Consider the following 11,680-nt stretch of genomic DNA (forward strand, 5'->3'; position numbering starts at 1 on the left):
AGAATTTCGAGCATGGGGAGACAACAGGTCTTTTGACGGATCAAAGAAACACAAACACAAACAAGTCAGAATTTCCCAGGACTTGCGTGTGCATCACACTTATCTAACTAAACAACTCTGAACGACCGAAGTACCAACAACCTTTGATAACCACCTTATGACAAATAAAAAACAAGTGCAACCTTATGACAAATAAAAGGTGAGTATGACAAAGACAACAGGAGTAAGTCCTATTATTGCAGTCTAACCCAAATACACAACAATATGAGGTTTCAATCTACAACTTGGTGACTTGCCTTTGAAAACCAGCATAGAACAATCTTTATAATGACATCGTTAAAAAGAGAGAATACATCTTGGACTAGGACAGCACATGATTCATTATAGTATACAACAACATGAAACAGGCAAACAGATATAGGAACCCAACCAAACCAAAAGGGTCAGTGAAAACTTACAACGACAACAGATATATCGTCCTTGCTCTTCCTAGTGAGAGCTTCTTCTGTCAGATGCTTTGCTGCCAACTGGGCATCCTTCACATGTCTAATTGAATTCACTGCCTCTTCGTTTGACATCACCTGATTGGATAAAAGAGTGCGTCCAGACATGATTTATATATATACACAATTTACAACAGTAAAGACCAGTAAAGCATGCTATGGATTGGGAACAGCTAACCTTCCACAGCCCATCGCTTGCCAAGATGAGGAACTCCGTGTCTGCATCTACAGTCTCCACCACCACATGGGGTTCTGAACTAAGGTGTTTCTTCAAGCTCCTATCACCAAAGGCCCTTGCCACTGCCAGCTGTCCATCAACACGCGGAACGTCACCTGCATCCATCACATCGTGAGAGAGATGAGTTCTTTCTTACACAGGCTTTCCTGTTCTGTTCTCATCAAAATTCTTTTGCTCGGATGTGAATGCCATCTTAACCAGCTACATCTACTTTCTAGCTACATCTACTTTCTCATGCATAGATGGTGTTTGAGAAGGGAGATTTGTACCTAAAAGCCTAAAAGCTAACATGTACGTAGTGGGAAGGAGGAATCCAACATGAAAGCAGAGCACCAACCTCATTACCTTGTGACTGCACTCAAATGGGACATGGCACAACTATCCATGGTCTAAGCCGTTCATCGGGCAACTCCCGTGCAGATGTAACACTGTCAGAAACTAGCATGGACTGGGGGATGACGATCTTAACCATTTAAGTGAGTTTTCCAGGTTAATGCAGGCCACAGATGATTTTTTTTCCGCTACTCATTCATGGAGGATCGTCTTGCTGGTGAGATTACTCCGCTGGCTCATCCATGTTAGGATCTCACTGATGGAAGTTTGGACCATGGAAAATTTTGTCATGTGCAACTTCTTTGGGGTTGGAATGGATAATCTCTTACAGACAAATGAAAATGCATTTTGATGGGTGAATTGATCCACAGCGATGGGAAATGAGGGCCTGCTTGATTCCTACACCAGAAGAAAATGCCACAAGCAAGATACCCTTCTCATCACCATTTGGATCTTGTCAGAAAGTAGTAAGATTCACCAGCTGTGACTGTTCACCAACCAGGTCATCTCCGTACACGATAAAATAGCATAGTGTTTTTTTATTCCATACAACCAAAGCTACACTTTTGATGGTCTTGGGAACTTAACTGACACTGGCTAGGATTCACAGCTGCTAAAATCCATCAGATATATGTATGTGCATGCATACACACACTTCTGCCTACACACAACTAGCGGAATGCTCTCATGCATCTGGACATGTGGGCAGTTCAGTCATCAACCTCATCAATCCACTGGATCGAAGCCGCTGTTTGATTGCTGCATTGAAAGAACCACAGCAATTGGAGAATCATAACCTTCTGAACTTCAGCCTTCTTCATCTGGACATGTGAGCAGTTCATTCATCAATCCGATCCATCCATTCAGGTTCAACCCTCTCTTCATTTCTCACGTTGAAAGAACCACGGTGATTGGAGGATCCTAGCCTTCCTAACTTCAGCCTTCTTTCTCATAAACCTCAGTTTTTATGCTACGGATGGGATGGTTTTAATTATCCGATCAACATGATTCTTTGGAGATAGGCTATTGAAGGTGCTCGTTTCAGGATAAAAAATAAAAAATCATTAGGTTCGAAGTCAGAAAAGGGATAAAGTTAGATTCTGAGAAGACTAATGGTGAGGGGATATGCCTCTGGCCAGGGAACTTGTAGAGTTATATCAGTACATGGGATTGCCAAATTGGAGAGGGTGGCTCATAATTTCTTCAATCTAATAGCAGGAGAAGCAGTCCGGACGCCTAGTTTCAGAAGAACTTTACATGACAAGGACATACGAAGCTTGTCACACCAATGTTGATGCAGGTGCTAACCAAGCTGGAAGAGGTGTACATTCCTAGGTTAGGTGGAGACAGGAGGAAATGTGAATTACAATCAAATGTCATCTTCTTCATGCGATCATTGAAGCGAAGTGACTGATTTCAGGTATTTCTGGTCCGAAGCCGACTCCTCTAGCCTGGATTTGGTTTTTGTCTGCTCATCTAATGATTAATGCCTTCTGCTGGACTGTTGCTCTCTATAAAATTTTAGCCCTAGAACATTTAAAAAACAGAGGGCAGTCTTCTGCAATCATTGTTCTATATGCTACAGGCAGGAAGAAAATTGTTCCCCTTCTTCTTTTTCCATTGTTTGTAATGAAGGTGTGATCAGCTATGATCAATAGGTTTGGGATGATATGTTTGGGATGCACCGGGTGATGCCTTACCGTCAAAATAGTTCTTTGGCATCAATTGGTGCATATATCTGGAAAATGGTGCCCCAATCAATACGTTTCTCCTTACAGCTAAAAAGAAGTCCTCTAGTAGGCTGCATTAAATAGAATTCTTTACGGCAGTTCTCTCAGCAACCCATGCCCAGCGGGTTTTGGTGGGATTTTCAGAAAACATTTTGGTTGGTTGGTTGGCCAGGATAGGGTGCTCACAGTTGACAATTTGAGAAAGAGGGGAATGATCATCACAAATATTTGCCTATGTTGCATGGCGCAAGAAGAATCGGTGGACCACCTCTTCATTCACTGTCACTTCATATATCAGATTTGGTCAGCCCACCTTGCTCGCTTCAAGATTCAGTGGTCCTTCCCGAAGTCTGTGAACGATGTGAACAATCTCCTCCAAGCCTGGCACGGAGTTTCTTGTGGGAAACAAATTTCTAAGCTTTGGAGAATGTCTATCCTAGCGGTTTGGTGGGCTGTGTGGGAAGAAAGAAACAACAGATGCTTCAACAATTCCTCCAAATCAGCTGAGGCTACTTTCCTTAGGGCGACTCATCTCTTAATCGAATGGGCTTCTTCTTTAGATTCAATGCAGGATTGTAATTTTATCTTTTTAGGAGCTTAACTGGCTGGCCATCTCAGCCGCCCAGTTTCCTCTTTTTTGTCTCTCTCTTTTACTTTAATACAATCCAGTTATCTTTCAAAAAAAAAAAAAAAACATTTGGTTTCGTTTATTCTTCAATTATTAGGTCCACTGGCCTGCTGCAGTTCTATTGCGGCAGAAGTGCTGGCAATGCTCATTGGGGTGAGAATGGCTTGCGAAAACTTCTTCAGGCCTCTTCTTATCATCGAGGGAAACACGGCTTTGGCCAGTCCTAGGGCCAAATCAGGTCATTGTGCATGGGAGCTCTCAAATTAATGGAAAAATCCCATGATCTTTGCATGAAAATCATTCTCCTACTATCTCACCGTGAGGCAAACTCAGAAGTGGACAGGCTGGCAAAAGAGGGAGTTGCTAGAGAGGATCTGGTATTGTTATAGGGGTCAATGGGAAGGCATTAAGCATCTGTTATTGTTTTTGGAATCAATAGGGAATGCATTAAGCTGTGTATCTGCTGCATCAGGCTTAATTTTGGCAGGTGGGCATTAGCTCCTAGTATTTTTTTTCTTTTATGGCAGTTCTCTTCTTCCATGTTTTAATAAAATTTGATGTTAACCATGAAAATTGATCCACACTTTCCATTTTGTAGGGCTTCAATTGGCCGGAAAGAATCCTTCGATCCTTGTGATCGTTTCATGGTGGCTCATGAAGGGTCAACTTTACCTAATGTACCGCCCAAATTGATGAATGGACCATCATGTATCTTAAGACACAGGGGTGCACTTAAAAGTGTAAGTGCACTAGACCCTTCATAAACATATCCAAAACATTATGCTAAGGAAACATTTATGAGTTCCAAAAAATAAAAATGTAAATCTAGCAAATGCTGGATACCTGGTAGGTTTGATACAAAACCACCTTTGCTCTCTATGGTCTGCCGCTCCTTGCTTGGCTCATGATCGACTGATAGCTGTTTGGCCATACCTTTCCAGCATACAACTGCTCGAGAATCTCCAACATTGGCTACAACCAACTTCTCACCATTGATCAATATAGCTGTAACTGCAGTTGAGCCTCCTCTGCCCAACTCACCTGCTTTCTCCAGAATCTTTCCATCAGTTAGCTGATATGCTCTTTTCACTGCACTCTCTGGTTCAGTCGAGAAGTCAGGCTGCTCATGGCAATAAGCATAACAGTAAGGCATGACGACATCGTTTTTTACCAAGAAAAAGATCCTATATTTCGAAAGGAGGAATGCGAATGGGACTTGTGTGATTAAGATAGAGAAGGGCATCCGCATATGAAAACATGTCACATGCTAGTGAGATCCAGGTCGTTCTTCAGTGGGGCCAACAGCAAACATGCCTGGATGTAAAAGTAAAGCCGTCCACCCATCCAGTAGATGGTTTGAATGTGGACTGTCGCTCATGTTCCACTGAATATCTATTTTTCTTATTCAAGTTTGACCCACCTGTTAGGTGAACTGGCCTGATTTTTTTACAAGGGCATGTTCAACATGCCCACCTATTTATGGATGGATCTTGCACATATCTCGCACTGGCGGTCACTTCTCCATCTCACTCGCACAGGTCCTGTGAGCAGGGCTTCTTACAAAAATATGTGAATGAAACAACGCAAAAATCCACAGATAAGCACTCTGATATAAACACAACAAGACAGGAATACATAAAACCCCTACCTCTTTCAGAATATTATCAAACAGATGAGATCGAAGGTAATCTGGAACATCATGACCCAAATGACCGTCAAATATTGCGAATAAACCCAATTCAGAGTCATTAAATTTCTTGAATTTGGCCACAACATAATCTTCCATTGCATGATTCGATTTTCCTTTGACCAAGTGGAAGCCATGTGTGACATGCCTGTCCGACATCCTGCTCCTCCCTTTCCCTGTATCTGCTGCAGATGAACCAAGACCAACTTTTTCCTACAAGGAATATGTAAATCTGAGTAACTTCGTAAGACATCAAGGACAGGAATGCAATCTTGTGTTCGAAACAAGTACAATACATGCAAAGGCCTATTCACAATTTTAGCGATGTGAAATCCAATAATAATTCTGAAAAGAAGAAGAAGAAGAGGAATATGAAACTAAGCCCATGGCTCCAAGTGGTTGAAATTATTGTAAACTCAAATCAACAAAAATGACGCCTTCACTGATCAAAAAAAAAAAAAAGGAAACTCAAAAAGATGTCTTGCAAAATTCCCTTTCTATCAATCTCTAGCAAAATACTTCGTATGTGGCAAATTTTATAGGTAGAAGTTAAAACGGAGATTATATTCATGATTTATCAAGTTGCTTTCTAGAAGTTATGGATTCTCAGTCTGCAAGGGTGACCGGAGACAAGGTAGTACGGGAGCCTTGGTTTTGAAGAAATCTATCAGATGCAGAAGTAGATGTATTCATTCATATGCATAATAGGCTTCTGAACTATAGTCTACCATCATCAGGCAGTTACAGTTGGTGGTGGAAATTCAACAGATACAGGGAACTTTTTGGTTAAATCTTTCTAACTGGCTCTTATTTTGGGTATAGGAATCAGAGTGAAGGCTCTGGTGGCAGGGATTTAGTAATACCAAAATCTTCCTAGAGTCCTGGCTTCCGGATGGTTAGTTGGCAGAGTCAAAATCTTCACAATCAATCATGGAAGAAACAGAAGATGATTATTGTACCGACTAAAGCATGTGCTTGAGCCTTGACGAACGTAGAATCAGTGGATCATTTGTTCAATCATTGCCCCTCTGGTTTGGACATGTGAAGGCGGGTGTTGAATCGGCTCAGAATTATGTGGGTGATGCTGGGGTCCATCACTGCGCTTTTCAGGTTTGAGATCAAGCAAGTCGAGGAAGGAGAATGTGAGTGATGTGGAAGTTGGATCTGTTAAAAGGTCTATACGGTCAATTTGGAAGGAACAAACCAACATGACTTCTAAACAAGACTACCAACAATAGAGAAGAATTGTATTTCTTTGAATTAAGGGCAAGGTGATCGAATGGGCATTAGCTCTGTACATCTTCACTAGCTATTGTATCAATGAGATTTCGCTCAAGGAGTGGTCATCTGATTTCATGGGGGAGGATGATCTATCATCATCATTTATATATATATATATATATATATATAAATGCCATTTCATTATCAAAAAAGTGTGCCTCTGTTCTGTGGAGCATAACCTTCTGAAAAAACAAGACTGTTCCCATCACCTTCTAGGCCACCTTCCTCCCTATTAGCATCACCACCCGTCGTGAATAAGGTTGCTGGTGAGGATCTGACTCTTGGAGCATTCATAAGAAACAATATCCAATCTCCCAATATTTGAGATATAAATATAGATTAGGCTTACCTTGTGGCTTTTACCCACACAGCAAAGCCTCTATCTTCATAATCTCTTCCCACGTGAATGTTTGGTTCTGTAGTATACCAGGAATGGGTTGTATAGCCACCACTCTAACCACTGTACTTAACGCGCAGTGACATACATTTCTAGCATGTCTTCGAAAGTGAGCTCATGTTAAGCTTGCAACATAGGTCATTCTTTATTCATCATCCTTGCATAAATGACCCATGTCATAGCATATAAAATTATTTCGTAGCTCACCAAACTAGAACATTGTGGCAAGTTTTGCCAATGTCTATGAAATCACAATCCGAAGGAAAATTCCTCCTCCTTTTTCAACTTCCCCAATGAGATTGTTTTGCAAGCTACCGACCATGCAGGAGCAAAGAGAAGAACCTTGTATGGACCAATTTCACCTTCTTATGATTGGTCAATGTGTTGCATTGAAACCTTATCCAACTTAGTCAATCTAGAAAGTCATCCATGTCAGAACAGCCAGCATATCTAGCTTGATTCCATTTCAAGAGTCAAAGACTGTGATCATCAACATAGAAAAGACTCTGATCATCAAGATAGACTCGAGCTATAGCCTTTCCTAGTTTCACTTCATCACCATTGATCTTTCCATGTTCTTCTTCAACCTTCCTAGTCCTTCCACCCAGCCCTTCTAGTTGAGTGATATAATAGCTATGTGATTTTGGCCACAGATTCTTTGGGCAAGTAGAGCTTGTGGCAGCCAGAGTTCATATTCTCGGCGGCAATGTCAAATTGCAACTCAGATCCCCTCAGATGAATTTTTTGCAGGAATTATAATTCTGCCTGATCCCCAAGGATGCATGTGAATGGGGACCATTAACCGTCAACAAAGTTTCTGCTCCCACTCCATTGGGGAAAACTTAGGCTAGCCCTTCAATGAAGGATAAGTATCTTGTGTACAAAGGTAGGAACAAAGAGACCTTGAGATTTCTGGGAAAACAATAGAGAGCTGACCAAGCTTAGAACCATTGAGGCAAGTCTCTAAATGGATATTCCAAGGTGTATTATACGAGGTGCAGCTCTTGCTTCTTCATCTTCTTTTTTTTTTTTGGGGGGGGGGGGGGAGGGGGGGTGGGTTGGAATTCATATCTAACAAATTAAAACAAGAAAGAAAAACACACAATAAGCTTCCAGAGCTATCACTATCACCAAGAACAACCCCACACATAAGAGTTCCGAGGGGAGGGAGACTCTTGGACCTTGAGACTATCGTAAGCCAAATTAGACTAAGGTTGTACATTGAGTCAAGTCGAGTCGAAGTGGGCCAAGCTTGGCTTGACTCATCCGTGCTCTCCTCGAGCTCGAGCTCGCCTTTGAGCTTACCATTGGAGCTTGGCTTGACTTGTCCGTGCTCCCCTTGAGCTCGAGCTTGAGTTCTCCCTCAAGCTTACCATTCGAGCTCCCAGCCCCAACCCGACTCCCAAACCTTTCAATTTGCAAATCATAAATTCAAAACCCTAAATCTCAATTTTGGGATTTGAGGTTTTCCTATTTCAAATGATTATATATATATATATATATAGAGAGAGAGAGAGAGAGAGAGAGAGAGAGAGAGAGAACGAACATTAGATTTAGAGGTGCCTTGCTGTTTTGAGTGAGAGAGAGAGGGGGGGGGGGTGTTGAGCAAGCGCGGTGGGTTGGGTTTGTAAAGAGAAAGGTAAAGAAAGGGACTGGTTGGGTGGGGTAGGGCCTTTAGGGTTTTTTTTTTTTAATATAATATAATACAATATATATATATATATATATATATATATATTCAAGCTGAGCCGAGCTCAAGCTACCCAAGCTTGGAATCGAGCTTCGAGCTTCGAGCCGAGTCAAGCTCCACTGTACTCGACCTCAACGAGCTGAGTCTTATGAAGCTTAGCTCGCCTTGAGTCGCCGTTCAAGCCGAGTCAAACCGAGCTAGATCGATCCAAGCCGAGCGAGCTTTTCGAGCTAGCTTGGCTCGTGTACAGCTCTAAATTAGACACAACCCACTCTAGAAACAGCTTGGATATTCCTTTTAAGCGTCTCTAATGGAGTCCCTTTATCTTTTTTTTTTTTTTAAATGTTATTTCTTTCCAAAATTGCCCACATTATAGCGAATGGAATCTCTATCCAAATGGGCATCCCTCAAGGACGAGGGGTGAGATGATAATTACCCGCCTAGCAAAAAGCTTTAGGATGGAGAGCCCAAGAATCACCAAAAAGGTTGAAGAAATGGTTCTAGACCACCAAGACAACTTCACTATGAATAAATAAGTAATTTGAAATTCTTCCTCTTTCCCACACATGATGCACATGCAACGGTTGTTTTATCGGCATAGGAATAGTATCAAGTGTGAGATCAAACCTACAAATATAATATACGTATACTAATCTAACTTCCAAGAGAACATGAAAGCACAAATTCGGTTGATGGATGAGTAATGCCAATGTTATAGAAAAATAAAAATAAAAGAAGGTATTCATTGCCCCCAAAATGCCTAAACCCAATTGCAAACTTAATTTTCAAAACAGGATGTCGATAGTACCATCCTAGTAAGAACCTATCCAATACACCAAAAGCCCTATGACTGATGAAAGTAATGAAACGAATAAAGCTAGGCTCCTTAAACTGTTGGGGACTGTAACATTCACTGGGCTCCGCAAATTGACATCCACGGCAGCCCACTCTGTGGTAGCATTCACTCTGGCCTCTTTTGCCGGTAGACGTTTCCACTAACCCTTGTCCACTTGGAGAGGGCATGACGGTTGCACTTTGGTTATCCAGGTAGCCCTTTCTGCTCTAAGACAGCATGGCAGCTGCACTCTGATTGTCCAGGTAGCCCTTTCCACGTGGTGGCTTTCACTCTAATTTTCTAGGTAAGCCTTTCCAGGGGTCATCAAAAGCTCCAGGAGTCTAGGACTCACAGGATTGATGGAATGCGTCAAGCTAGGCTCTTCAAACTGTTGGGATAGTAACCGTGGTATTCAAAAAAACAGTTGTGTAATGGTAATGGTGGTACCATTACACACAATACAATGCCATAACACCCGATTTGGAAAAATTGCCCGTATCAGGCTTGTAACAGCCATTACAGCCGATACAGAGCAGATACATTTTTTCCTTTAAAAAAAAAAATTTGTTACAAGGCCATAACAGCTGTAACAACCTGTATCATAACAGCCATAAGGCTGGCCTTAACGGCCACTTCTACTGTTATTGAATACCTTGATAGTAACACATCCATTTTTTGGAGGCGACTCCATTGACTCTCAAAATCAATGCTGATGATCTTACCAGCTTTACTGAAATCTAATACAATCACTCTCCAACTTCCTTTTGTAATTAGTTTTACTAAATAAAAACTTCAGAAAAGATAAAGGCCTCTTTGTAGATAAAGGTTACAAATACCACACAAAAGCCAAAGAGTCAAAAGGAAACAAGAACCAAAAAGCCGCATCAAAGGTATGGCCTTCTGAGGCTTTCAGTTCCATACAAGCACGGTTCATGATCCAATGATCTACACCGTTGATCTGATGAGCACCACAATGAAAGAAGACACCAAAAAGATTGGGACATCGTAAACGTTTGATCCCCAGCCCTTCTGTCAATCTAATCATAGGGCATTGAACTAAGGGGCAGCATCTTCAAATCCAATCCAATCATCAGATCAATGGCCTGGATCACCAATCCATGTGACCCGCGTACCCCAAAGGAGACCAGAAGATCTCTTCCTCTGATCGGTTGACCACTTCCCACTGAATGTTCATAGTGGCCACTTCAGATCCTAACCGTAAATTTCTAGTACACTTATCAAAGGGGCTGGGAAACTCCGATCTGGATGATTTTCGAGCCACCAGCAATCCAGCGCGGAAGCCAGATAGATCAACGGTTAGGATAATCAATACACATATATTGATTGAAAGATTGAAAGTGGGGGAGAGAAGGTCAGAGGCAGTACCTTCATCTTGAGGAGGATTTCTCTTCCAGTCATGGCTCTTTTTCAGGCGCTGCTCTTCCTATATATAGACAGATACCAACGGAGAGGATCGCTATACAAGACGTTTTTCTATCCGAAGAAGAGAGTGAGAGAGAGAGAGAGAGGGAGAGAGAAACAGGTGTCGGAGAGCTCTGATACGTGGCTCGTCTTCGACAGAGATGACGGGAATCCCGGGATCTTTTCTTCTTCTCTCTTTCAGATCCAAACAGCGGATGTGAAACGATCCCCAAAGGCGTGTCCGTACTTTCCCTGCCTTTTTTCGGACGCGGATTGGCTTTGGTCGATCGGGGGACCACCCACGTGGATGGATCCCAGTCTGTGGGGCCCACCTTGATATTTTCATCTCACATCCACGCCATCTATCCGTTTTAAAACATCATATGAGGGGATTATGCCAAAAATAAACCAGATTCAAATCTTAGGTGGAACACACGATAAGAAACAATGCTGATTGAATTCATCCATTGAAAACTCCTTTGGGTCACCATAATGTTTATTTGCCATCCATCCTACTAATGAGGTCACACAGAACTTTTATGCAAGACTTTTGTGGTCCATAATTTCCCATCGTTTGCAGTTCACATAAGTTTTGGATCTCCTTTAATTTGAAATCATATTCTAAAATGAATTTTCAAAACGGATAAACCGTGTACATGTAAGGTACATACATTAAGAGGTGGCCATACGGTCGGGGATCCACCACGTCAATGGATCCGGCGATTGACCAAAGCTGCCCCCCAAAGTGATGTATGGATTTTATTCTACTGGTCATTCAATTTTTTCATGTAATTTTAAGTTATTAGGGAAAAAAAATTGAAACAAATCCAAGGCTCAAGGTGACCACACCACACGAAGCAACGATGCCAGATGCCAATTTAAAAAAATAATAATAAAAAAGATATTAGATTGATCTATAACTTTTGTGACCAATGG

General features: G+C 41.7%; 1 protein-coding gene across 1 annotated transcript; it reads right to left on the minus strand.

The window, feature by feature from the left end:
* Positions 1 to 206: 206 nt before the first annotated feature.
* LOC131241079 (probable protein phosphatase 2C 39) lies at positions 207 to 10,969 on the minus strand. Its single transcript, XM_058239722.1, has 5 exons — positions 10,709 to 10,969; positions 5,081 to 5,332; positions 4,276 to 4,552; positions 682 to 836; positions 207 to 581 (listed from the first exon to the last, which is right to left on the minus strand). Exons 1-5 carry the CDS (start codon positions 10,739 to 10,741, stop codon positions 444 to 446), a joined length of 855 nt encoding a protein of 284 aa, XP_058095705.1. The 5' UTR covers positions 10,742 to 10,969; the 3' UTR covers positions 207 to 443.
* Between the last annotated feature and the right edge of the window lie 711 nt (positions 10,970 to 11,680).

Source organism: Magnolia sinica, chromosome 1 (assembly GCF_029962835.1).
Source record: "Magnolia sinica isolate HGM2019 chromosome 1, MsV1, whole genome shotgun sequence".
In the NCBI taxonomy this organism is placed as follows: Eukaryota; Viridiplantae; Streptophyta; class Magnoliopsida; order Magnoliales; family Magnoliaceae; genus Magnolia; species Magnolia sinica.

Excerpts from the sequence above, each read along its gene's own strand:
- LOC131241079 (XM_058239722.1), bottom strand. The coding sequence starts at position 10,741 with ATGACTGGAAGAGAAATCCTCCTCAAGATGAAG. Across the intron at positions 4,553-5,080 it reads TTGATAATATTCTGAAAGAG|CCTGACTTCTCGACTGAACC; the intron begins GTAGGGGTTTTA and ends TGCCATGAGCAG. Across the intron at positions 582-681 it reads CAAGCGATGGGCTGTGGAAG|GTGATGTCAAACGAAGAGGC; the intron begins GTTAGCTGTTCC and ends TTATCCAATCAG.